The sequence below is a fragment of the Leucopleurus acutus genome (assembly GCF_964270905.1).
Source record: "Leucopleurus acutus genome assembly, chromosome: 8".
Classification (NCBI taxonomy): Eukaryota; Metazoa; Chordata; class Mammalia; order Artiodactyla; family Delphinidae; genus Leucopleurus; species Leucopleurus acutus.
Window position 1 is genome coordinate 4,938,817 of NC_139151.1, and position 27,673 is coordinate 4,966,489.

General features: G+C 56.2%; 1 protein-coding gene across 1 annotated transcript; it reads right to left on the reverse strand.

Annotated features, from left to right (window-relative positions):
- Window positions 1–433: 433 nt before the first annotated feature.
- On the reverse strand, window positions 434–23,807 carry ADAMTS15 (ADAM metallopeptidase with thrombospondin type 1 motif 15; the record flags this gene model as incomplete). The annotated part of the gene is made up of 8 exons (XM_082843803.1): window positions 22,836–23,807; window positions 11,805–11,937; window positions 10,900–11,067; window positions 10,439–10,722; window positions 5,058–5,235; window positions 2,980–3,161; window positions 2,703–2,878; window positions 434–1,208 (listed from the first exon to the last, which is right to left on the reverse strand). The coding sequence occupies exons 1-8, from the start codon at window positions 23,790–23,792 to the stop codon at window positions 434–436; spliced, it is 2,853 nt and encodes a 950-aa protein (XP_082699929.1). The 5' UTR covers window positions 23,793–23,807.
- Window positions 23,808–27,673: the final 3,866 nt, after the last annotated feature.

Genomic DNA, 27,673 nt, shown 5'->3' on the forward strand with positions numbered 1-27,673 from the left:
CACATCAGTCAGAAAAGAAAGCGGCTGAAAGCACCACAAAATCCTGCCTCGTTCAGAGACGGCTCAGAGCCCTGGGGCCCCTGAAGTCGCCAGGCTGCCGTGCCTTGGCCCTTGCAGCAGCCTGCGGCCTCCCTGGCGGGGGCCAAGGTCCCTGAAGTTCCGCTGGGAGGCGCCCATCCTCCAGGTCCCTGGGAGACTGGGCCCGGCGCCTCCTGCCCAGCTCCAAGCACCTCGCAGCCTCACCCCGAGGCTGGCCCCGGAGGAGCCGGGCGTGAGGTAGACTGTGCCTTAGTGACTTAGCTTCCCGGCCCAGGTCCTTGTCCCTGGATGTGGGTGGCCTCGCGGCTTGGGCCCCGGCCAGTGCCCTCTGCCCGTGGCCGCCCCGGAGGCAGCAGCGCGAGGGGCTGCAGAGTTAAGCGGCGGAGCGCTCCGCTCAGCACGGCCTCAGGACACAGAAGTCCAGCTCCTGGGGCTTCCGGCGCAGGTTGCACCGGTCCCGGGCCAGCAGCCGCCCTCCGTGGCCCACGCACTTGAGCGGACGCCTCTTGAAGCCCCGGCCGCAGCTCTTGGAGCAGGGGGACCAGGCGCCCAGCTCCCAGGCCGGGCAGGGATCCCCACAGGCGCGCGTGTCCGCCGGCCGGTGGGCGGCGTCGCAGGCGGATGCCCCGCGCTGCCCGGGGGGCCCGCGACAGTCCACGGGCCGCCGCTGCAGGCCACCCCCGCAGCTGGCCGAGCACGGCCCCCAGCTGCCCGCCACCCAGCGTGCAGGGGCCCGGGCGTCCGGCTGCTCCACCTGATTGGAGAGGCTGAGGACACTGTTGTGGAGCACGGAGGGGGCCCGGGGGTCCGTGGGCGGCGAGGCCCGGTCCTCCCGGGGCTCCTTGGGCAGGTAGAAGGAGTAGCGGACCCGGGGCGGCGTCATCTTCCCCACGGAGAGCACCTCCACGGTCAGGGGCTCCAGGATGGGCCGCGAGGCCTGCAGGCTCTCCACTGCGGTCCCCGTGCCGCTGTAGCGCAGCAGGCTGCCCTTCACCACCAGGTCCCGCTCCACGGCCGACACCACGAAGTGCCCGTTGAGCAGGTACTTGCCTTGGCTGTTCTTCAGGGCCAGGTAGTTGTCGTCTCCGATCAGCCCTCTGTAGCCGCGCTGGCGGATGTCGATGCTGGAGGCGCCCGCTGGGATGGCGACCACGAAATTGTAGCCGTGCCTGCGGCGGCAGAAGAGTAAGCGTTAGACCGATGCCTGCCGCAGGACCTCGCTGCCCTCCGACGCCGAGACGGGTTCCCTTTCCCAAACCCCGGGCAGGTCACGCAGGTGGCAGAGTACCGGGCCTGGCCCAGCCCATGGGTCACACAAACCGAGAGGTGGGGAGGCTGTGGGCACATCGGCCGGCCCGTGGATATGCTGGCTGCACCTACCGACTCCAGAGGGAGCGGAGAGGAAGGGGGAGGAGGACGGGAGGGGCCAGGGCTGGGGCTGATGCAGGGAGGTGCACACCCTGGGGTCAGGGACCTACACCAAGCCTTGGCTCGGGCGCCAGCTCCCTGGTGGCTTCAAGCAAATCAGCCTCTCTGGGCTCCAGGGGCCTCACCTACGCAATGAGCAGGTTAAAAGATGTCTCAGCTCCTTCCCACTCCACTAGTCTATGAAAGGGACACCTGCCATTTAGCCCGTGAAGAGAGCCCGGGGATCTACCTTTAATTCCCAGCCCCGCCTCCCCTGCGGGTCCCTGAGGGACAGCCTGCAACACGATCGCCTGCAGCACCTGAGTGCCCAGAGAGGTTGCACCCAGGGCTCGGCAGACGGCACTGTGTCCAGGGGGCGGGCGAGGCTCCTGGACAGCCATCGAGGCCTTACTGCCACCAGCACCTGGACCCCCAAGTCCTCAGAGCCAAGCACACCCCTCGACTGAGACAGCAGGGACTCTGCTTGCCCCTGCTTCTTCCAGAGCTTGGGTCCGGACTTTGCAAGGAGCACATCCCCGTGAAAATAAAGGGACCTCGGAAAGGCAGGAGCCCAGGCTCAGCAGAGACATTTCTTCGGCTGATCTGGGCACCCGTCTCCCACGAGGGGGCTCCCTCAGTCCCAGCCGTTCGCTCCTCCGTCTCCCTGCAGTTTAGTGCCATTCTCAGCTTAATCCTGTCCCCAAGCCCAGGGCCTCGGGCTCAGGAAAGGAGGAGGCTGTCACATCTGTCCCCAGGTATGTTTTGTTATCATCACCATGACCATTTAGTGAGCATTTATTACGCAGCAGGTACTATGCTGAGCATGTCACTTGAATCAACTCCCTAATCCTCACAGTAGCGGGACATGAAATATATTAGCATCGTGCTCACTTTACACGTGGGGAAACATAGAATTCTTGAGATTGCGTCACCTGCCCAGCTTCATCCAGAAAATGGGGAACTGGGACTCGAACACAGGTCAGTCTCACTCTAGAGTTCTAGACAGACCCTAACAACTCTGCCAAATGCCTGAATATCGTCTCCAGCTAAGTGGCTCCTAGTCAAGCCTTCGTCTTTGTCGGATGAATGAATGAATGAACATCATACTTGTAGCCGAGCCCGAGTGGCCTCTGAGGCGAGGGTACCGGCCGGGATTTGACATTTACTCCATCTCACCCAAGCTTCCGACGCCTGGGGGCAATTCCACGGGAATTGCCCTCCTTCCCTCCCCCCACCCCCCAGGGCTCAGAACTCACATGGGCTTGGTGAAGAGTCCTGACACCTTCTTACAGCTCTTATTGTCTCCCCCGCACACCCCACACTTGTCGAACTTCTTCTTGGAGCCCAGGTTCCCGTCGCAGCCAGCCTTGATGCACTTGCCTTGGACGCAGACCGAGGTGGAGTCAGGGGTGCACAGTGTGCCGTCCACCACCTGCAGTGGCCCAGGAGGGGGAGAAGAGGAGTGGGGGCAGCTCAGCCTGATGCTCCCCAAGACGCCGCCCCTGCCCTGGTCTCCCGCCCAGGCTCACCCACCTTCGGTGCCAGCACGTAGAAGTAACCGGTGCCGTTGGCTCGGCAGATGAGTTTGCACTTGTCCCGTGGGGAGACGCCCGAGTACTTGGGCACCCAGGCCACGGCCAGGCTGAGCCGGTTCGTGCTGCGATTGTAGCCGTTGAAGGCCTCGCACTGCTCCTCCCGGAAACTCTTGCCAGAGGCTGGGGAGGGGGAACACATGCAGGAAGCTAAAGGGAGGGCCCATTGGGGAGAGGGCAAAGGAGAGACGCCCCCCGGGGGTGCTTCGCCTCCCCTGGCTCTAAACGGTTCCTCCTCACCCTCAGCCGGGGCGTCCTCATCACTGAAACCACCCCACCTCAGAGGACCAAGGCAGGCGGGGACCAAAGGATGCGGGAGACAGAAGGTAACGCATCCCGCGGGCAGTGTGCCGCCTCCCCCAGGGGTCTGGCCTTAAGTTCCCTCGAACAGGAGTCCTAAATAGAACCCCCCAGCAGTCTATCGAAACTGCGTTCAGAACGTTCTTAAATGCATAAAATACATAGATTACAAAGAACACCAATTATATTTATATGCAACTATCAATATATTTTGAAACATTTGTGATTTATGTGCTTCCTTGTTAACCCATTAAATAACAAGATCCAACAATGGGTCTAAAACCCACTGTAACTGTGAGCTGGTGATGAGCACAAATGCCATTTTAAGGAACCTGCAACAACTGAAAATATGCAACACGTGAAAATACCCATGATCTCTAGTGGCAGAGCCACAGGTACTGTGACTAGCATTGTAGTCTGTTGCCTAACTAAGAGAAATACTAAATTTGGGGTGGAAAGGTTAGTAAAAACTACTAAATTTCTAACTGAAGGAAATACTAAATTTTAGATTAAAAGGTTAGTAAATATAGAGATGTCATTTTCCTCCCACCCAAGTTCTTGTTTTTTTGTTTTTTTGTTTTTTTTTTGCGGTACGTGGGCCTCTCACTGTTGTGGCCTCTCCCGTTGCGGAGCACAGGCTCCGGACGCGCAGGCTCAGTGACCATGGCTCACGGGCCCAGCCGCTCTGCGGCATGTGGGATCTTCCCAGACCGGGGCACGAACCTGTGTCCCCCGCATCGGCAGGTGGACTCTCAACCACTGCGCCACCAGGGAAGCCCCCACCCAAGTTCTTGAGGCTTGGATAAAGAATTCCTGCTTGGGGGGCTTCCCTGGTGGCGCAGTGGTTGAGAGTCCGCCTGCTGATGCAGGGGAAACAGGTTCGAGCCCTGGTTCGGGAAGATCCCACATGCCGCGGAGCAACTAAGCCCGTGCGCCACAACTACTGAGCCTGCATGCCACAACTACTGAAGCCCGCGGGCCTAGAGTCTGCAACAAGAGAAGCCACTGCAGTGAGAAGCCCGCACACTGGAAGAAAGAGCAGCCCCCACTCGATGCAACTAGAGAAAGCCCGCACGCAGCAATGAAGACCCAACGCAGCCAGAAAGAAAAAAAGAAGAAGGGAGGGAGGGAGGAAGGGAGGAAGGAAGGAAGGAAGGAAGGAAAGAAGGAAAGAAAGAATTCCTACTTGTATACAAGTAAGAATGGTGTCTGAGTTTGAAACTGGGCTGTACCTATCCCAATCTCATTAAAAATAGCAAGAAACTGAGAATGTGGAAAAGATGTAATTTACTTTTATCCCAGCAAATTACAGACAGCTGATCGTGGTCTATAGGAAAGTCAAACAAGGGATATGTAACAGTTCCTTTTTTTCTAAACCATATTATTTCCATTCTGCTATTGTTATTGCAAAGGATTATTCTCAGAAAACAAATTAAAAGCTAACCTATTAAAAAAAAAAAAAAACTTCTGCTTATGAAGATGGGCTTGTCTGTGCTTAACTAAGAGGGTTCTAGTATCCTGTCCCTTTGGGCCATCTAGACTCCCAGCCTCAGCATCAGAGGAAGACAGCCCTGGCAAAGGTGGCTAGGCCAAGAAATGATCCCAAGGTTTCTGCACAGCTGCACGTCCGGACTGTGCCCTGGGAGTAAGAATCTGGACTGCAGGAGCTCTGTGGCCTCCCGCCCACCTCCCCAGCCCGCCGCGGCCGCCCCCACTCACCTGAGCTGGGGCAGGACTCCAGGCTGCAGGAGCGGTATTTCACCCTCACTCCCTCGCAGTACTTGCCGCCGTTGGCGGGGGCGGGGCTGCTGCACTGCCTCCGCGCCAGCTGCACGCCCCCGCCGCAGGTGCGAGAGCAGGGCCCGTAGGGCTCCCACTTGGACCAGGAGCCGTCCACCTGTGAGGAAGGGTCTGTTACGTCCCTGCGGGGTCGGGGCACGGCACCCACACGCTGAGCCCGCACAGGAGCCCCTCGGGGACAGCCTCCACCGTGCCATCCCACCGGAACGAAACCCACTTTGTGCCACTAGGGAGAAAATGAGCAGCAAATGATCCTGTGCCTGGGACGCACACGACACTTCAGCCCGTTGATTAGCGAATGCCCACTGCCCCCAGTTACACAGCAGGCCGCGCGCAGGACAGGGCTCCTGGCTGTGGAGTCAGGCAGGCAAGTTCCACCCGGGCCTCTGCCCTCGCCACATGGGTGGCCTTGAGCAGGCAGAGGAACTTCCTTAAGTTTCAGGTGCTTCGTGTGCAAAAATGGGGCCAGCACATCGACCTCGGGTGTGAGGTCAGACGGAAGATTTAAATGATGCAGCGTGTGTGCAATGTCCTAGCTCCGTGCTTACCACCGCGAGGGAGCTCAGGGTTTCTCTTTCTGTGTCGTTAGTGACCTTACAAAAGTCTCTGAGTCTAAAGGATGGCCAGTAAACCGTGTCGCCATAGATATCTGAATATTTTTATTTGTAAGGTTTCCATAATTCAGACTTTTCACCAAACCAGACTGGTCTTCACCTCAATCCGGGGTTAAATTTGAGAACGTTTCACTACAAGCAGATGTAATGTTTGTGCTAAGAGGAGATAAAGACAGGAGGCTATTGAGCAATCCTGAAACTGTTTGGCTTTGGGGTGAATTATGCAGTGTTGTTTTAATTTCAAGAGGGTGGAGAAGGCAGAGAAAATTTACAGTCTTCATTATGTTTTTCTTAGGATGACAGTAAAGCCAGTTCTCAGCCCTGAATACACACGAGTTGGGCAACAGAGCCCAGGTGTACGAGGCTGGTGGAGGGGCTGTCACAGGTCACCCAAAGCCGCGAACCTGCACGGAGCCCGTCAGGAACTGGCTGCAGGTAAGACAGATACCTTAACTTAGGTAGATACTCAGAGTTTCGTCCTGAGGAAGGACACTTTCCCTTAACCCTGCTTTCTCCTCAAACCATAGCCCACCTCATTCATGCCGTCCCTTCCTCAGAGAACCAGCCACACCTGCTCTTTCTACCTGCTCCCTCCTCCGTGCCTTGCAGTACGGGCTCTGTCCCCATTGCACCACGGGAACTGCTCTCTCGAAGGTCAGCAGTGTCCCCTCTCAAAGGTCAGCAGTGACCCCCCCTAAAGAATGAAAGAGTCCATGCCCAGGCCCGCGGTCCCCAACCTTCAATATTTAACTTTGCTCCTTTGGCTTCTGAGACGATGCTATGCTTTTTTTTTACCTGGCATCACTTCTTCCTACCCATTCCTACAGGAAACACTCCTGCCATGTGCCATTCAGTCACTCATTTGCCAAACATCTGTTGAATTCCTACCACAAGCCTGGCACCATGTACAGCAAACCCCTGCCTTTGAAGCGACTGCATCCCAGCAGGGAAGACAGACCATGAAAATAAGCCTGCGCACATGGTGTCAGATGGGGTTAAAGCAGGTGTTCGGAGCGGGAGATGGGGAGGGCCCTGGAGAGGGGGCTGCCCTGTGTTACAGGGGGGCATGGAGGCCTCACCGCTGAGGTGACATTTGTACAGAGGCCTGACGGAAGTAGGGAGTGAAGCGTGTCGATACTAGGGAAAGAGCGATCCAGCGCAAAGACCCCGAGGAGGCAGCAGGAAGAGCTAAAGACAGAGACGGGGCTCTCGCTGGGTCTGAGCGAGAGGACCTGGCTTGCATTTCAAACGATCGCTCTGTCTGCTCTGGAGGGAACTGTCTGTAAGGAGTAAGGTCAGAAGCAGGGGGACCGGTGAGGAAGCAGGGGGGATAATCCACGGGGCAGGGGGCGGCGGCGTGGAGGGGGTGACAGCAGAGGAGGTGGTGAGAAATGGTTAGGCTCTGCGTCGATTTTGAAGGCAGTCCACAGGGATTGCTGGACGCACGTCTGGGGCAAAGAGGCGTTGGCCTGAGTGCATGGAAGACGCCAGAGCAGGTTCGGGGTGGTGACGAGGGCCTGCATTTTACAGATGTCGTATTTAGGACGGTCATCAGTTATCCAGATGGGGCGATGGAGATCCAGGGAGACAGGCAGTGTCCATGAGAGAGGTCTGGGCAGCAACATGTAAACGACATGTAAACGTAAAGGGCGTCTACAGCCAGCGATCTAGATGCTCCACCTGGGAAGATGGCGTGGATCTTGACGGGGGCGAGGACCGAGCTCTGCAGCACCCACCCCAACGCTGGGAAACAGGAGTGTGAGGAAGGGGCAGATGGGGGGGAGGAGGGAAACCAAGGCGGGGAGTCTGTGTCCTCAGGGCAGAGAGCCACGGCCGGGTCAAATGCTGCTCGCAGGTCAGGCAGGAATCACCGAGCAGCAACGTGCAGGTCATTGGTGACCTTAAGAAGAGTTATTTCAGAGAAACAGGAGGACTGAAAGCCTGTTTGGAATGCACTCCAGAGAAAAGTGGCAAGACAGGCGTTGGCGAGAGCCGGTTCATACAACTCTTTCAAGGAACTTTGCTGTAAAAGGGAGTCAAGTAGGGGCTTCCCTGGTGGCGCAGTGGTTGAGAGTCCACCTGCCGATGCAGGGGACGCGGGTTCGTGCCCCGGTCTGGGAGAATCCCACATGCCGCGGAGCAGCTGGGCCCGTGAGCCATGGCCGCTGAGCCTGCGCGTCCGGAGCCTGTGCTCCGCAACGGAAGAGGCCGCAACAGTGAGAGGCCCGCATACGGCAAAAAAAAAAAGGGAGTCAAGGAGAGAGACTGTGATACATGAGAACAGGAAGGATCGTGAGAAGTTTAGTTTGAGGTGGAAGAAACTACAGCAAGCATGCATCCTGACAGGAACGATCTGACTCAACACAGGGGACAATCTGATGCTGCAGGAAAGAGAGGAGATTGACAGGGTGCTTTCCTTGAAGAGACGGCAGAGGAGAGCATCAGAGTGCAAGGCACAAAGCCTGGCCGCAGGTGAGCGTGTGGGCAGCTCGTCCACTGTGCAGGAGGAAAGGCAGCACCACGGGCGCAGCAGCAGGTCCGACGGTGGATGCGGTGCTGGGAGCTGGTGGGAGTTCATGTCTGATAACTTAAATGCTTCGTTTTTCTTAGGGAAAGAGGAAGAAAGGTCACAGGCAAAAGTGAAAAATGAGGAAGAAAGAGCTGGTCATAGAAGAGAAAAGTGAAGATGTGAAGTAACAGCTTAGGTGGTGGGGAGAGTGAGAACTCAGGAGATAAAACGTGATGTGACCCCTGGGCAGGCCCACCGCAGTGTCCAGGTCATTGATTCAAGCTGAGGCCAGCGAGCAGGACTGCGTGTGCTTCTCCGGCCATGTTCACCTACACTGGCACCACTGAGAAGGTGAGGGAGTCGGATGCCACCAGGGTGGTGGCTTAGCCCAGTGAGTACGAGGAATGGGGACGGGGACAGAGGAGTGTACGTGAAGGAGTGGTTCCAACGATGGACCACTGTGTCTCAGCTCAGTAAGAGGCTGGTGAGGGCCTGAGAAGCCTGAGGGACGATGGAAAGATGTCAGGTCAAGGGACTGTAGGTCAAATGGGACTGAAGAATTGCCGGAGTCCCAAAACTGGAGGGAGTGAGCTGGGAAAATCGGGCTTCAGTGGACAGAGTGGGACCCCTGAAATGAGATCTCTGGGGTGACTCATAGGACAAGTTTTGTGCTTTGACTTTAGCTAATGAAGGCAGTGTCCTCCCTAAAGGGCCAGGGTGGAGGAGGGACAGTTCGCTCAGAAAGAAGGTTGAGGATAGAGTGGGTTTGGCTCCTGATGGACTGAGAGGTCCAGAGAGCTTCCCCCATCACATTTCCTGTATCCAGTATCCCCCTAACCAACCTCTTTATCCTCTGACTCATCTTCCCAAGAGAAGGAACTGGCAGTGACCGGCCTGTCCTCAGGACCTTCCAGCCTCAATGCATCAGGCTGGTGGTCAAGGCAGCTACGTGCTAGTAGCGAACCACCCTCCCAAAGATGCCCCCAATGGAGTGCCCATCCACGCTAGCCTCCAGCTCAGCCCACCACCCAGACTCTGCTCCAGCTCTGCCTGTTGAGACCCTACTCATCCCTAGAGGCTCTCTTCAAATCCCACCTCCTCGCCAAAGCTTTTTCAGGCCCTTCTGATCATCATTAATCTCTCATCCCTGCTCTCCACGACACGTGCTCGCACTCTGTCTCAACACACAGCACACACCCCTCTGCGTCTTGGATTACAGTTACATTTCTAGCTTCCCCACTAGGCTGTAGCCCTCTCTGACATGGCCCATGTTTCATTCGTTTTTCTGACCACCACAGTACTTTACCCAGATCCCTGAATAGAGCGGGTTGTTGCCTAATGAATGAATGAAGCTTTAATTAAACGTATATTCCCAGAACACAGAAGATTCTACATCATTCTGTGCCATGCCCATCTCCGGGCAATGGATAAAGTGCTTGGTGAATGCTTTTTTATCATTGATCCATGGCCTCTGAGTACATGAAACCCCAAGGCAAGCCCTCCCGTGGCCAAGGCAGGGGCAGGAGCGGGCTGGACAATTCCCGCCGGGATCAAGGGAGAAGATGGGCCTCTTTCTTATTCCTTTTGGTGGAAAAGCGCAAATCCCTTTGCTATCCCAACCCAAGATCTGGAGAAAATAAAGTTTTTATTATATTCAGAGAGTATCTGGATTCTGAATTTGTTCCGGTTTGGTTGCTATTCCTGTTTATCGGGAAAAAATAACTTTTGTTCATTTATGTTTCAACTTCAAAAACGACCGATCACAACAAAAAATGAAGCTTGGTTCGGAATGTAACAAATAGGGCTCTGAGCCCGGCTCATCTTGAGCCCACGGCTCCCTGGCCGTGAAACACCTGCTGAGGGCAGAAAGGAAGGAGCGGGCAGTGAGCCAGTCCGAGCTCCAGGTGTTGGGCTCCAGAGCTCCTCCCAGGGTGCAGCTCAGGGCCAGGCCCGCTGCCCCTGGGAAAGCACCCCACCTGCCTACGGCCTCACCAGTTTCTCTGACCGGCCTCATCTTTTCTCTCTGGTTTCGGAGTCAAGAAGGGGCCAGGACCACAGCCAGGGCAGTCGAGGCACAGAGCAGCAGTGAGATAGTTACGGCCACACAGCAGTGTGTGCCAGGGCTGGTCCCCAGGGCAGGTCCCCGGAGTCCACCCCCCGCCCCCCAGCCCACTCACCCTGTGCTTGCCGAGGCTGCGTCTCTCCACACAGGCCCCCTTGAGGCAGACGCTGCCATCCCCGCAGCTGGTGCCGTCGGCCCAGGGGAAGTGGCGGGTCTGGCACAGCGTCTGGCCCTTGGCCTTGCCGGTGCACCACAGCTTGCTGCAGCGCTGCATATAGGGGCAGGGCTTGGAGCCCACGCCGAAGGCCAGCTCGCACTGCTGGCTCAGGGGGTAGCTGGCACCCGGCAGGTCCTCAGGCAGGGACACGGGCTTGCTGGGCTCGTCCAGAAGACAGTCGCCTGCGGGGGGCCAAGGGCGCGCATCAGGGGCGAGCCAGAAAGGTGGCCGTGGCCAGCACAGGGTCTCGACGGGAGCGGGGATGAAGCCAGGGGAACGGAATGGGCCCCGTCAGACGCCGTGGGTCACGTGGCACAGACAGGGCGGGGCCGAGCCCGCCTCCCCGGGGCCCCGCGTACCGTGCCCGCTGTCCAGGAAGTCAGTGACGATGGCGGCGCTGCAGGCCGACCAGGGGTTGGCGCGGTCGATCTGGATGAGCGTCGGGGACATCATGTGGTTGCCCCGGAGCTTCCCGAACACCTCCTCGCACACCTTCACGTTGTCGTGGGGCATGTTGAACACGTGGCCTGCGGGGGAGGCGAGAGGCCTCAGAGGGCGGCACGCGGGCGAGCGTGGAGCAGCCTGAGGGGCGGGTGGGGGGCGGGAGCTAGAGGACCTGAGTCTACGGCTTTCAAGCGGGTCATTTCTGCCTAACGGTAGATTGCTTCGCAAGTGTCCTCAAGCTCATGTTCCTGGGGACTGACTTCCCTGGTGGCGCAGTGGATAAGACTCCACGGTCCCAATGCAGGGGGTGCAGGTTCAATCCCTGGTCAGGGAACTAAGATCCCACATGCATGCCGCACCTACGGAGCCCGCGTGCTACAACTAAGGAGCCCACGAGCCGCGACTAAGGAAGCCATCTGCCACAACGAAGGCCCAGTGCAACCAAATAAATAAATAAATATTTTTTTTAAAAAATCATGTTGGGGTTTTATTGCTGTTATTTTAAAAATACAGAGAGAGAGAGAGCATGATCTCACAGGTCCTGCCCTGCCCATCGGCTGTGGGCTCAGTGAGGACAGCAGGGTAGGGAACGTCCTCTCCCCTTGGCCCCTAGTTGATGAGACACTCTGACTGCTGACCGACACAGTGCCACCGGCCACCTGGGCTGGGGCGATCGGGAAAGTGAGCCATCACCAAGGGCGACTCTGACCCTAAGGAAGGAGCCCCAGGGAGCAAAGATGGACGCCCACCCCTGCCCAGAACACCCAGTGCAGACCCAGAAGGGCACTCTCCTCCCGCCCCCAGGAGCCCCCAGCCTCACCCAGCTCGTGGGCTGTGGTGAAGGCCGAGGGAAGCCCGTCGTCCTCGATCACAGAACAGCTTCTCTTGGGGTCGCACATGGTGCCCACGTCAGCCATGCCCAGCGTGTCACAGGTGGTGGCCCCGCACAGGTCCTGCCCAGGTAGGGGAGAAGCAGAAGCCGGCCGGAAGTTAGAGACGCCACAGAAGGACCAGATGGGAAGGAGGGGCACTCCCCCCGCTCCGGGTCCCAGCAGGCCCAGCACTTCCCAGCCAGGCCCTTTGCCCAGGGGGGCTGCAGGGCTGTCATTCATGGAACGCACGCAGGAAAAAAGCCTCAGGAGGGAAGCTCGGTGGCTTGCTGAGAAGATGCGACCCAAATCCTACCCAGGGAGGCCCTGGGAGGAAATTAGCAGGTACAGGATTACACTGAAAGGACCGTCGCTTTCTATAGACACAGCCTTCCAGCCCCGAAAACGGCGACTCCCCAGCCGGGTGAGGTTCCGGTTGTGGCTAACTGGGCAGAAGGGGGTGGAAGCTTGGCACCACCCCAGCCAGGGTCGGCTCTGGGAGCCTCATCCTTGATGAGGGACTGCCTTTGGACCACCATGAATTAAGCTCAGATTCTCAGCCAACGGGTCACTGGCCAAGGGCCCGCCCTGCCCAAAGCCCGGCTTCCGCGGGCTGGGAGTAGGCAGAGAGAGGCAGAGACAAGCCCAGATGCAGACCCAGCTCCACTGGCCACAGAGGCTTGGGGGACCACGGGCTCCACGGCCGCTCCGAAGAAGATAATTACATGAGTCGTGACCTAAGCAGGAAGGTCCCTCTTTCTGTACTGAAACAGCCTGCAGCGGGGCCAGAGCCTCTGGCAGCCCGGATGGAATACTCTTCACGTATGTGGAAGGGTCTCCTGGGGGCACAGCTCGCAGGACTCAGGAGCCTCATGGGCCAGCAACGCATCCAGGTGCCTTCGGAGCCCGGAGAAATAGGATGAGACACCTGTACATTCTGCTCCTCCTGAGAAGACACTTTGAACGGGTGACACTGGTACTTTCTACGCCACATCCCTGCCTTTAACGTGGTTGGCATTTGACAGTTTACACGAGGTTGACGTGCAGCATCTCGTGTAATCCCCACCACAGTCTGAGGAGGCAGAGGTATTATTACACCCATTTGTCAACGGTGGAGCCCGCGACTCATATCACAGCTCATCACGGTGGCGACTGAGTAAATGCTGACACTGGGCCCGCACCTGACACACACAGCGCTAGTTAATCCTCCAGCATCCACTGGAGTAATGACGGCACCATCACCCTCCATAGACACCTCTTCAGACTCCCCTGAAGCTTAGAGAAGCTCGAGTCCCAGTCAGGGTCTGAGGACTGGACAGTCACCCTCTGTCCGCTTCATCGCAGCTGTTTACTCAGCGTCTCCTGAGTCCACGCACTGCAGATGTTTCCCCCGGGAGCCCAGGGGCTCACACAACAGGCACAGAGAGCTGCCCTCAGCTGTGTATCTCCCTAGGGGTGTATGTGTGCGTGTGCGTGTGTGTGTGTGTGTGTGTGTGTGCACGTGTGCTGACGTGGGGAAAAGGTGGGCAGCCAGGGCGTGTAAGGGGGACCAGGGAGCATAGGAGGAAACGCGGTCACAATACAGAAAATCAGCAAAATTTAATCCCAAGCGCTCAGCAGTTTACCACCTGAGCGGTCAGACTTGGCTTCTCACGGTCAGGTGACAGCCACACCTCCTCATGAGTTCACAGTGATTCTGGCCAGAGAGCTTCCAGGGTGATCAGACTGAACCCGAGGGCACCCGGGTCACTGGCGGGTGAAAGGCTGTCCCGCACTTGCTCACGGCTCTTCTGTCCCTTCTGGGAGCCCCCGGGGGCACCTCGAATTCCGGTCTCTTCCAAGTCCCCTTCCCTCTCCAAAGGCTCACTCCCCAGAAAGTTCTCCCTCCGCCAGAGTCCTGAAACCCAGAAAACACCTGCTGTCGGGACGCATGGGGGCTGGCGTGGGAGAGGCTCACCTGACCGGTGGCTGAGGGAGCGTGGCCGCCCAGGAGCAGGCTGGGCTGGCGCAGCGGCCTGGGAGCGGAGGACGGAGGGAGGCAGGAAGGCTCGTGCAGGGCCAGAGGGAGATGGGCACGAGAGCTCAGGAGCCCACAGACGTGGTCGCCCCTGAAAGTTCTAGCCTGGCGGTCACAGCCCGTAGGGAGAGCCTGCAGGACGAGCGTGTCACACTGTCCCCGGGCCACCATGTGCACCCAGCCTGGCCTTGTGTACGAGAGGGCACGGCAACAGGCACCAGGAAGCCCAGAGTCTGGTCCTGGCCCACCACGCCGCAGGTGTCCCTTCGGGCAAGTCACTCCTGTCCCCTCGTTCTCCTCCTCTGGGGAAGGGCCAGCTCCCAGCTAAAACCCAGACGGTCCCAGCACCTGAAGCCTCTGCTCCTTCCCGATCCCAGGGTGCTCAGCCCACCCCCCACCCCCCACCCCCTGGCCTCTGGGTTATAAAAGGAGCACCCAGAACGCTCTGCTTGTAGCATGGAAAGAACCCTAACGCTGATCTGGTCTGCTGACCCACACTGCGTAGTTGATAAAACTGAGTCACAGAAACGTGAAGTCACTCACATGGAGATTCAGAGGCCCATCCCCTGCCCTGCTCGGCGGAAAAGGCTAGAGCAGGGTGAGAGCTCAGGCCGGAGTCCGGCGGCCGCGCCTGCCTCTGTGGTCAGGAGGTCCTTAAAGCCAAAAGCCGCCTTCCTCTCGGCGAGCGTGGATTCTCTCTGAAGCAGACATGCAGCTGCAGGCCCTTCCTGGCCAGGAGCAACCTGTTCTTTCCATCAAGAAATCCCAGTTTCCCTGGATCAAACAAGAGCAAGGCAAGAACCGGCAAACTTCCTGAGGGTCGGACGCAGCTGACGGCAGCTGTTCCGCGGTACCCAGCCCATCGCTGTGGGAAGACCAGCTGCTTGGGGTCAGAGGTGCCGCCCGGCCCTCTGCCTGGCCCTTCGCCCTGAGTCAGGACTCAGATGGGGCCTCCCTGGGCCTCCACGCTTTGAACTCCCACAGGTGGCTGTGCAGGGTCGCATGGTGCCTCGCTCGTGGCCCTGTGTGTCTCCACCCTTCTGGAACGAACTCAGATGCACTCAAGCTGCCTTAACCTCTTCAGCTCAGGCACTTGTCTCCAGAAACTGAAACGGTTCTGGTTCCTTCCACCTGGAGGGCGTAGGCACTGCCCAGCCTAGCCCCTCGCTATTTCTGGTGATTTGCCATTTCTTGTAGCTGCAACTGCCTTTCCAAATGACCCAAGAATCATCTTGGCCAACAGCTTAATCCTCCTGGATTATTCTTTTCTAATGGTCTCTTTTTATAAAAATAATTTAGGACTAGAGCCACATTTTGGAAACAAATCAATAAATAAGGATAACGCCTCGCAGCTGCCTTCCTTACGGCCTTCCTTCCACCTCCTCTCACCTCCCCCACCGTCTGCTGAGATGCTCGTGTTTTCAGCGGTAGGAAGAGAGGGAGACCCACAGAAATCAAGCGCATTCATTTTTTTAATGCGGCAGAAGATACCTGTTCCGACGGCGCCAACTTCCTGCTCGCACCGAACTCCTACGTGCGTGAGCCAGCGCTCACGTTCACGGCCGCGTCACGGCTTCCAAGAATTCTACTCCCAGAACCTCAGAGCCGCCCTCTCATTCTGCAGGTGAGGAAACTGAGGCTCCGTGAGCTCAGATCACTCCCCCAAGGCCATGCCGCTATGACGTAAAGAATGGGGTCCGCATCCATGCCTCTTGACACCAGGCCAGCAGTGGCCTTTGGTCTGGATAGCACCACACGAGTTAGGGTATCCTAATCGCTGGTGAAACCACCCTGCACTTGTACTAACACTGCCCCACAGCTTGTCACCCAGCTGAATCTCTCAGGCGTCACTGGATTTCTTCATCCAACTCAGAATCCACTTCTGTTTGTAATCTCTGAGGATGGGAGGGCATGGCTTTGTTAGAAGAAAAAAAATCTAGCAGTTCAGTGCCTGGGCAGTGTGACTCAGGACACCTGGAAGAAGAGGTTAGCTCACCCAGGCAGCTTCTATCAGCAGATTCCACTGGGATATAAACACCTCAAGATATACAAAGTGGTATCCCAGCAAGAGATGGACGAAACCAAACACGAATTACATCACCGAGGAAGCAGAGCAACCTCACCGCAGGAAGACCAAACAACTTTCTCCAGAAGCCGTCACTTCAAGGAAGGGTGCGTACCATGTCCAACAGTAGCTGGCCTTCATGCACAGATGATATTCTGAGCGCTTTACCTGCTCGCTTACAGAATCCTCACAGCAGCTTTATGAAGGAGATGCCATTACCAGGCCGTGTCCTACAGATGAGACCCGGAGAAGATGCGTAGCCAGCCCAGGGTCAAACGGCAAGCCCAGGTTAGACTAGGAGGGAGGGGCCGAGGGAGGGCTGAACCCAGGCAGTGCATCAGCAGAGCTGGGCCCTCCTCACCCTTACATGCTACTTCCAGGGCACGTGCTCCCAAAGAACGAAGGGGCTGGGGGGTCTCAAGAGGGCAAGGTCATCCATTCCGGACCCTCTGCCCCCAGAGCGCTGGTGGGTCACAGGTGGGCAGAGGCCGGAGAGGCCCGGGGAGAGGGGAAGGCAGGATTAAAGGCCATGAGTGCTCTGGGAATGGGGTCTGCGCCAGGTCCCATCCCCACACCTGCACAGACACACTGACCCCAGCCCTGCCGTGCACCGTCTGCCGGCTCCTCCTGGGCAAAGCCTGATGGTAGAGAGCGGAGATGAAATGCCAAAGAACCCGAGGCTCCCTCTCCCAGCCCTGCAGCCTCAAAAGCTGGATGAACAGTCCCCAGGAAGGGAGGTGGAAGTACCTGAGCACTCAGAGCGCTGTGGTCCTTTCACCGCATCAGCACCTCCCTCCTGCAAACACACTGAACAATGGCGACATGCATGGGCCCATCGGAGGGGCTACAAAGGTGTAGAGAGGTCCTGCCCGGAAGATCAGTGGGAATGGCAACTGTGGAGCCCAGAGTTTCCACACAAATAGGAAGGGTTGGGCACACCTGCAGGGGGATGGGGCAGAATGCTTGGAAGCAGGGCCGTCTCAAACCTAAGCTCTGGCCAGGGACCCATCGGTCATGACCGGACAGCCGCAGACATACTGAGCAGCACTCATGCAGCGACGGTACCGGCTGCCGTAACCGGGCACCAATTCTGGGACCCTCGGCAGCTCGTCCCCTCAACAGCCCTGCCGGTCCGGTACCCTGGTCGTCTTCATTCTCCTTGTTTTACAGATGAGGGGAGAGTAGGTCCAACAGCTGATTCGCTCACTGTCATTGCTAAAAGTGCAAGTGCCAGGATCCCAACTCAGCTCTGCCCGACTCCGCGCCTGTGTTCTTTCCATTGCGCCCTGCGACCCGGGCACGGCGTCACAGCAAGGTGAGCGCGAGGGCCCCACGCGAGGCCAACACCTACAGAGACGTTGAAGGGCAGGACCTACTGAGGGACCGACCTCGCTGGCCCTCCTGACTAACCAGAGTTTAAAAAAAGAAAGAAAAGATTCCAGGGCACATTCCTCCCTCCAAACTTCCTCCCCACCCTCCCCCATCACTCCCAGCTTGCTTATTTGCTGTAAGTAAGAAACGGGGCAGAAGAGCTATCGCCCTACAGGCCAGGGAGAATCGTCTCTCCTCCTCCCTCCCAGAAGGAGTGGGGTTGAGTTTCCAATTAGTGATAAAGATTTACAAACTACTAAATGACAGATCTACAGCTGTCTCTCTCTCTCTCTCTGCTAACATCTTCCTCCGAGACCTGACTTCAAAAAAGCTTCTCACAAAAGACAAAAACTCTAATTCGAAAAGACACAGGCGCCCCAGTGTTGCAGCAGCACTATTTATCATAGCCAAGACCTGGAAGCAACTTAAATGTCCATCGACAGATGAATGGATAAAGAAGATGTGGTATATTTATACAATGGTATATTATTCAGCCATAAAAAAGAATGAAATCATACCATTTGCAGCAACATGAATGGATCTAGAGATTATCATACTAAGTGAAGTAAACCAGACAGAGAAAGACAAATATCATATGATATCACTCACATGTGGAATGTAACAGAATGATACAAATGAACTTATTTAGAAAAACACTAATAGACTCACAGACATAGAAAACAAACTTACAGTTACCAAAGGGGGAAGGGGTTGGGGGAGGGTAAACGAGGAGTTTGGAACTAACATATATACACTTACATATGTCTTATATATATATATAAACTATAACACATATGTACATATATAAAATAAACAACAAGGTCTTACTATATAGCATAGGGAATGATACTCAATATTTTGTAATAACCTATAAAGGAAAATAATCTGAACAAGAATATATATATATATGAATCACTTTGCTGTACACCTGAAACTAATACAACATGGTAAATCAAAAAAAATTAAAAGATCCTGGTGACTTCCCTGGTGGCACAGTGGTTAAGATTCCATGTTCCCAATGCAGGGGGCCCAGGTTTGATCCCTGGTCAGGGAACTAGATCCCACATGTATGCTGCAACTAAGAGTTCACATGCCACAACTAAGGAGCCCACGAGCTGCAACTAAGGATGCCGCCTGCCACAACTAAGACCCAATGCCACCAAATACGTAAATATTTTTTTAAAAAAATTAAAAGATCCTGACAAAATTATGATTCTTTTTATTGTGTTGGGAGATGTGTGTAAAATCCATATTATTATTTTATTATTAGCATTTCTTTGGTCGGAACACTAAATTTCACTGCCATGCTGCAACTAGTTGATCATGGAAAGAACTGGCCTCTGTTTCAAATGAGGGTCCACAATGTGGGTCCTTTCTGCACAGTGTAGAATACATATACATCCCCACAAAACCCAAGGCCAGAACGGGAAGACGAGCGCCAGCCTTGGGACGTGAGAGGAGGAACGGTGAGAGCATGAGTGAGGAGAGGAAGAGAAGAGAACGAGGACAGAGAGCCTGCCTCGATGACCCCACACGAGGAAGAAGACAACGCGGAAGAAATCGGGGAGAGAAGGGGACGAGGGAGCAGCAACCACGGTACTCAGTGCGGCAGGAAAAACCAGTAAAGGAAGGAATAAAACCCACAAACTATGAATCCTAAAAAACAGCCAGTCCCACGGAGGAAATGTCACAAATAGCAAACCAGAAGGCGGCCTGAGGAAGGGCCTCCTGTAAGATAGAGAACAAGCTTCCTGTCCCATCACCTCCACCTCCTTCCTTCTTGCCTTTCCTTCGGTCCAGCATCTGTCTGTCCCTTGTTCTCAGCTTCCAGACTGCAGTGTTAAAGAGAATGACCCCGCTCTGGGCTTCCAGAAGACAGGGTCCGAGCCTTTGCCAGGGCACTTACACAGCATTGTAATGGCTTGTTTCCTTGTCGGGGTCCCTGACACGCAGTGAATTCCTGGAGGCCAGAGGCCACATCTTAGGAGTATCTGTCGCTCCACAGCCCAGGATAGTACCAGAAATAATAGATGCTCAGTAAGTGTTACGAGAATGTATGGATAAATGAATGGAAGCCAGTGGACCACGAAGTTGCCCAAACAGCAGAGGCACTAGACCTAAAGAGAGAGAAGGCCTGGAGAAGTGCGGTCCCACTGGACCACTGCCCAGCACAGCAGAAGCCACAGAAACTCCTCCTCTCAGAAATAAATGTGCACATGGAACGGCTGGCTCTCATTCTCCACACATCCTGGTTCCAGTCCTCTGTGACCTCACCCTGCTGTTATGAGCTGGAGGCTGATCGCTTCGCAGAATCCAACGTGCACTCTTCCTACGGGAATGGACTTATTCCGAATCTTTAAGGAAACTCCTCAAATTGTCAAAATCCTTGCTGTAGGATCCATTGTTTCTCCTTTGTGGGCAGTAAAGGATCCTCCCTGGGTCTCATCTTCCCAGTGTTTTGATCTCAATACCCCACAGCCCTCCATCCACCTGCCAAGGGGACAGCAGGCTCCCCACAGCCTGGCCCCGGGCTTGTTTCCACCGCTGCAGCTCTGAGACGTCAGAGGGGAACTCCACGCCTGCCGGGCCTGACCTCCTCCTGCTCTCTGCTGGGCACCCCGGCACCGGGAGCTCCCTGGAGCTGCTCTCACCTCTTCCTCACGGGAGGAAGTACTGTCCGGCCAAGCCCGACCCCTTCCTAACTGCTTCCTCCCCGTGAGAAACACAACCGGAGTGCAATCAGAAAGAGGCAATCGCCATTTTTCCAATTTCTCTGGGGCAACCAAGAAATAGGTGACTCTAAAGGGGCTTCCCTGGAGGTCCAGTGGTTAAGACTCCACACTCCCAATGCAGGCGGCCCGGGTTCGATCCCTGGTTGGGGAACTAGATCCTGCATGCCACAACTAAGAGTCCACATGCCGCAGCTAAAGATCTCGGACACAGCAACGAAGATTCCACGTGCTGCAACTAAGACCCGGTGCAGCCAAATAAATAAATAAATGTTAAAAACAACAACAACAAAAAAAACGGTGTCCATCAGTTCAAGGTCCTTCAGAGACAAAAGGTAATTTACAAAATAAGCACCTTTCTAAAAAACTTCTTATCCAAACAAATTATATATATTCTTTTCAAAGTTTAGTTTGAAAAAGCATGGATTACACCACTATTCCAATAAATAGGGTTTAAGCAGAGAAGCTCACACATCTGATTTAAAGGATTACTCCCCACCCTTACAAAGTAAGACAAAAGTCCCTCTTGCGTTGGAGCAGAGAGGAGGCCCCAAGTTCCTGGAGACCACGTCGGCCTCCGTCTAGAAAGAGCAGCTGCGCGCTGGTGTTCTCATCTCATACTGTACCTTCCCCGGGGAGCTCAGGAATGAGCCATTCCTGAGACTCTGGGAATGCAGCAGGCCCTGAAGTCTGTACCGGCCAGGAGGAGGAGAGACGTTTGCTCTGAAGCATGAAGCGCATACCTGCATGATGGGCCTGCCGACACAGCCTCCCCGCTCTCTGGCTTTGCCCTCTCCACGCCTAAGGGAAAGACAGCTTCTAAGAGTCACACCACGCACATCCCATGCACATTCCGACCCAAGTGGTCATACATCTTGTACCCATTATGCATGGTCAACATAGCCCCCTAGGGGAGGTCCAGCACACACCACTGACAAACAGAAGCTGTCACGCTGTTTGATTGCTTCTTCTTCAAAAGGCGGATCCTTCTGACGGCATGGCCCATATTCCCAGCAGGAGTGCTCTTCCTACGGCTGGTTCCAAAAGTCAGCCTCACCACCAGGCAGTAGAGACGGAGGTCTGTTACTTTAGACCAGTGAATGGCCTCCACAGGGGCATCGCAGGTAGCAGATGGGGCAACAGCTGCTTTGCCCATTAAGAGATCCTGTTCTTGGCCTTTGCTTTTTCCCCAGCCATCTGACTGCCGAGTTGGGCTGTGTGCAGAGGTTGAAGCCGCCTCCTTTGCAGCTTCCCCGTGACTCAGGCAGTGCTTGTAGGGGCTGGGCAGTGACAGCTCCACAGACCTCAGTTGGAAGAATGAGCGCAAGGAAACGGACTCGGGCCAAAGGCCTCCCTAGAGGAACCAGGTGGTGGGAGGAGAAGGCTGGGAAAGGAGGAAGCTTAGCTCCAGGAAGGGACCAGCTGTGCCAAATGGGTTAGTGGGGAAGTCTTCAGCTCCTGTTCCAGCCCCGTGTGCGCCAGTCCATCTGGATACAGTGGAGAGTCAGGGCCCCATAGGTACCCAAGGACTCCTTGCCACCCCCAGAAGCCTGCGGTTATGATGTCAACAAAACAAGAGCCTGGCACAGATTCAAACCACAGCCCCCCCAAATCAGAGGGCGCAGCAGGTCACGTGGACGCTCGCTTTCCTCCCAGTCTCCTGTACCTGAGAAATTTCAAGAATTCGAAAACACAGCACCCAGTCACCGCAACATCTGTGAATCTAAATTTTCAGTAGATCCGTAGCAAAAGGCAGAGCTGCTTTTCTGATCTGCCTTTTTGATCTGTCTTTCTAATCCCAAGACTCAGTATCTTTCCAACCCTGCAGCTGAGATCCCCAGATGCTCTGCCCCGAGCTCACTCCACTTCCGCACTGCCAGGGCCAGGAGATGGAGTCCTGCGGTCAAGCACCATCATAGGAAGTGTCAGTGAGTCTGGGTCATGAGCAGCCCTGCCTGCTCTGCCCGGAGCCTCCATCAGGACACAGGGTCACACTCCACCAACAGGGATACGGGAAAAGTGAGAGACGTTCTCAACTCAGCTCTAGGTGAAGCTCCACTTGACACTCCAAGCCTCGAACGGTTTGCCTGCTCTGGATGGACCAGAAGGTCCTCCAAGAGGAGACAGGCCCAGCACAGACAGATGTGAGAGAAGCAGCGAGGAAGACAGAAATGCTGCCTGGACTTGACTGAGTCTCCGTCCTTTCACTGCAACCCACGAAAAACCCCAAACGAGCCCCTCTATCCCAATCCAGCTTCCCCAGGCCCCGGACAGATAGAGGATAACGGCAGGTTACCCACAAGAAAGGCACCAGGCGCTCAACTTCCAGTTCCACAAGCAGAAAAAAAGAAGCCTCGGAAGGATACGTCCGACAGGACTTAGACGTCTCCTTACAGTAGGGGCGGACGTCGCCAACACCATCCTCAGAGCGCCTCCTATCTGCCTTGGAGACAAACTGCGGCTCCGGGGCGGCAACTTCCTGGGTTCCGGCCCCTCGGCGCTGGATCCAGGAGGCGCTCATTGGCCGCGCCGGGCCTACACCTTCCGAAGGAGCAGGCGTTCCTCTGACCGCCCACGTGCATCCGTATGCACAAGAGCCGAGGCTCCACCGAGCCTAGGAGCCGGCTCTCCCCGGAAGATCCCGAGTGGCAGTCGGAAGAGATCAACGAGATTTCAACTCGGGGGTGGGGGATGGAGGTGACTGCGCGCCACAGAGGGCATTTAGAGAGTTAAGGGCAGTGACCTCCCCCCCCAAAAAATGGAGGCTATCTGGGTCCAAAGAGGTGACAAATCAACTCACCTGCCGGGTGAAGAGGATAGCGGTGTCCCAGTACTCAGGGTGCTTGTCACTCACTTTGTTCAACTTCTTCTGCCACGCGCAGAAGTTGCGCAGCGTCAAGGCCGCGTTGCCCGTGACCTTGGGCCCCGTGTCGCGGTCTCCGAGAAGCAGCACCTTGACCACGACGATGTTGATGGGGTTGAGGATGCTGGGATGGCGGTAGAGTCGCGCCGCCGTGGCCAGCAGGGTCAGCAGATAATGCTCCAAGTCCGCGCCGTGGAACTTGACCATCGACTCGTCCGCCACCACCAGCGTCTCCACGTACCGCGGGATAGACACGAAGCGCTTGGCGCGCCCGGACCTGCGCGGGCTGCGACCCTCCCCTAAGCCGATCCGCTGAGGCTTGTAAGGGTCCAGGGCCTGCAGGATGGAGGGGTTCCAGCCTGAGGCCACCCCGCAGCGAGACTTGGGACCTGCGGGAGGCCCGCCGGGGGTGCCCCGGCGCTGCAGGAGGTGTGCGCCCTGGCTGTTGCGCTGCGCCGCCGGCGCCCTGGCGTTGGGCAGCGGGCTAATGACGTACTCGGCGCCTCGGTAGCCAAAGGCTCCGCGTAGCCCCCCGCACAGGCTCAGGGCGGCGAACGAGTCTGGCTCGGCATTCACGTCCCCAGAGTAGAAGCAACGTCGCAAGTCCGGAGAGCTCCCGATGAGTCCCTGGAGGGGGACGCCCAGATGCTCAGTGGCGAAGGCGGGCGCCAGGAACTGAGCATCCGGCGTCAGGTGTAGGTAAAAGTCCTCCTGAAATGCTGTGATCTGAAAAATGAGTCCCTGATCCCCGGAGTCCTCGGGACCCCGCCAGTAGTAGTGGCGGCCGTTGATGTCCGGGTCCAGTCGGATGGGGACCACCACCTCTCGCTCTGGCTCTGAGCCTCCAGCGGGTGCCCCGGCGAGAGCCAGCGTTAAGATGCCCAGCAGAAGCATGGCGCCGGGCAGCGCACAGCAGCGCTCTGGGAAGGGCTCGGCCGGCTCCCCGGCCGCCGGCACTGTCTCCTCGCAGCCCGTACACCGGAACCACCGACGCCTGGGACTGCCCGCAGCTCCCAGAAAGGAGAGCCCCGGGGAGGGAGACTCCTCGCAGAGCAGCGAGCGTGCACCGGGCAGTTCGCGCCTCCTACCTGTGCCTTTCCAAGCAAAGCGCGCCCTGGGAGCTTAAGTACAATCGCTGTCAAGTGCAAGGACGAAGATTTGCAGCCGCCAACTAGAGGGAGGTGTCGGCCGCTCCTCCGAACCGCAGCCGCTCCGCTCGCAGCGCCGCAAACCAGGCGCTGGGCGAGCCTATTAAAGGCCCCCTCCTCTTTGGACTGCCCAGTCAGCGCCCTCCCTCCCTCCCCTCCCTCCCAAAGCTTGCAGCCTCCTGGGGCCACCGAAGAACTCGGTCCCGCCTCCCGAGCGGAGAGCCACTTGGCGGGGAGGGAGTGGCGTTGAGCTGAGGCAGGAGGCGTGGGCTGGCCAGAGAAACCAGCGCCGGAGTCTGGATTCGTGTCCTGCCCTCACGCTAAGTCCCAGTGCCCGACACATCAGTCCGGACCCACCATCCGGCCGCTCTCTGGGTCTTAGCCTTTACCTCAAGGCAGTCGGGGTCAGGAGTTGGACATGAAGACCTGCCCCTGACCCCCTCATCCCTACCGTTGCAGCATCCCTGCTGTTTCCTCATCCTAGTGTCCCCTCAAAGTCCCAGAACCAAGAATTGCCCCCTGTACATGTGCACATTCGCGGGCACATGGAGGGACCTTCTGGAAGCCGGGGCCGCCCAGGTCCGCAGTCTGCCACGGGGGCGGTGGTGTGCTGGCTGGGATGATACTGAGGGTTAATGTTCAAGAACTTTGCCAGTCGGCTCTTGCACAGTCATTCCTAACATTTTAATTATGTGAACTTATAAATTATGTTTAATAACAAGCCCCATCGCTTCCTAATTATCTGTGCAGAGTTATCTGAGCTCTTGAGCCTCGGAAGCCACCAACCCTCCAGGACAGCCCCCAGCGCAGGGGCGGGAGGCAGCGTAAGCGGTGCTCTTCCCGCCCCAGAGGGGCTGAGGCACTGGCGGACGGTGGGAAAATCATCAAGAAAAAGTATTTCCTCCCTGACTTCCTCTCATCTGATCCTTGACCAGGTAGACGCAGGACCCTGGAGTGCACGCTGAGGGTGTGTGGGCGGGATGTCCGTCTGTCCGTGAGCTCCCGCTTACTGTGCGGGGAGTCCGAGGGGCCCGGTGTCAGGCTCTGGGCCCCGAGGTCCTCCCTAGCTCGCCGTAAAATCCACGTCTTTTCTTCTGACCAAGTAGAGGAAGGAAGCCTTTCCTAGCCTCTCCTGATACCGGGAACATCTTCCCAGAACCAAAGGGCGCTGGGTTGAGTTTGCAAGAGGAGGGGGCAGGAGACTATGTGACACAGTGAAGCATGAGAAGGGGGTATTCAGAAGAAGTTTGGAATTTTCTCAGGAAAGTGGCTGCTCGTGCGTAAACAACCCGGTTGTTGAAAGGAAGAGAAAGCTGGGACTGGTCCGTGGCGGAGAACGCTTTCTGCCCATTATCTTCTCCCCGTAAAGGATCCCATCTGCAAGAGCCCCTGGGGCCTTGGAACAGGAAGAGCGCTCGATGCCCCGCGAGTCTCCTGGGGCCCCTCTTCAACCGAGATGCATGGGGCTGAGATGCATTCTGTGAGTGAGCAGGAGATGCTGTTTATGCTCTGCAGATGAGAGAGAGAGGGTGTGCATGTGGAGGAGGCTGAGCGAGAGAGAGTTCACCACGCTTCCAAAGGCCTTCTGTGTTTGAGTGTTTAAAGAGGGCCTATGAGTAAAGAGAAACTCAGACAACCAAGGGCAATCGTAAGTCACTTATTTAGGGCAAGCAATTGTTTTCCTACACCCAGCAGTTTTAATGGTGAGTTACAAGGTGACTTTCACTGTGATCCATGGGGTTTGGTAGGGGGCCATGGCATGTCACTCACGATGGCAGGCCCAAGAGAAGCAGCCTCTCCCACCTGTGGGCCTCTCTTCCCCTTCCCCAGTCTCACCCCAGCTGCTCTCACCCCTGAGCACAGAAACAGGCCACGTGGCCGTCCTCAGAGGCACGAGCGTGCACTGAGCCCTTGCTCACCGCTAAGCACTGCACCAAGAGTTTCATATGCGTTCTTATTTAACGCCGGTCTCCCCCTGCTTGGGAACTACCAAGCTTTACTTGACCTTCCAAGATGACTGCGTCATCACCTTCAGAAGTTTCTGGTATTTCTAGTGGGAAAGGAGGAAAGCTAGTGGGACCACCTTCTCCCAGCTCTGCTGGGCCTCCCAATGTCACTTTGGGAGGCTTCCATCCTAGGACACTGCGAGTGCCACCCTCTTACTTCTCCCCGTCCTCCAGGATGTTAAGATCTTTGGGAGATAAAAAACAGCTCTTCCCCCAAAGAAAGATCGGGGCCTGGCCCTGCTGTCAGATCTGATACCTCAGCTTGGCCTTCCTGCCCTTCACCTACTAGGCTGACCTCTTCCTGGCCTTCTGACCTCAGCCCAAATGCCACCCCCTCAGAGAGGCCTTCCTAGGCCAACCTAACAAGCCCGAAGTCATGGTTATGAGTCCGTGTTTTCTTTTCCTCCACAGCATTTACCTCTATCTAAACCTGTTTTGTTCACTTGGGTCTTTCCTTCTTTATTGAACCCCCCCAACTACAGAATGAGAGTGGGACCTCCTCTGCCCCTTTCACTGTTACCTCCCCAGGGCCTGGCCCAGCGTTTGGCCAACAGGGAGCTCTCCATAAATACTGAGTGAATGAATGGATTTGCCCGCTTCTAATCTCAGCTCGGCCACTCGCAGCGGACAAGGAACATCAGCTCCGACATGGGGGTAAGGCTATCTCCTAGGAGAACTGGGAGCGCCTAACAACTGCTCCCATAATTATTAATTCCCTACACCTCCGGGACGGAACCTCAGCCCAGCACCCTAGTCACCCATCCCAGGACCCTCGTGTCATGGTTGAGGCCGCTGAGGTCCAGAGAGAGAAAGTTCCTTGCCAGCGAGCTGCTTTGCTCATCTTATAAACTCATTTCTCTTTACGCTTTCCATGAAAACCTGGCTTTAGCTAAAGTAATTAGTTTGCCTTCTTCTGCTCGTCTCTATAACTCTCGCCTCCTATAGGAAACCACTTCATTTAACTCTCACGGCTTTGATTATGCCTTTTTTCTTAGTTCCTTCAGCATAGGAATTATGCCTTTTTTCTTAGTTCCTTCAGCATAGGTGTATTCCATTTCTAGCAAATGAACATTCAATCTGAACTTCCTTGCCTTTCGCTAATTAAACGTTAAACCCTTTTCCTGGGACTGGGCTACAGCCACACTGGACCGGAAACTCAGCAAAACCGGGGCTTCCTTTTCTTTCACATGAGTCTCCGTGACAGTCCCCAGAGCAGCTGTGGGTGGCTTGGCTGACCCAGAGGATACAGCCACAGGATTCCGTTAGGAGACGTAGAACTCACTTCTTTCAGATTGTGCTTATTCACCAACGTCAGGACCAAGGATGACTTCTGCCTCCTGTAAAATCGAGCATCCTGGCGTATCTCCCCAAACGGGAGATAAGAATTAAGGAGAAAAGAGAGTGGGGGAGAAAGGAGGAAGAAGCCCTATGGTCGAGGCAAGATTCCAGTGGGGAGGGGTGTCTCTCAACTCCTCACATCAGGTGTTATTAAATCATTGGTTTACCATGTGAGCATCTAGATCAGAAAATCGATTGTGTGTGTGCTGTATGTCTCCACCATTCTCTGGCAAAGGTCCCTGAAAGTCCCAGGAACCTTGCTACAGAGACAGGCAAAGCAGAT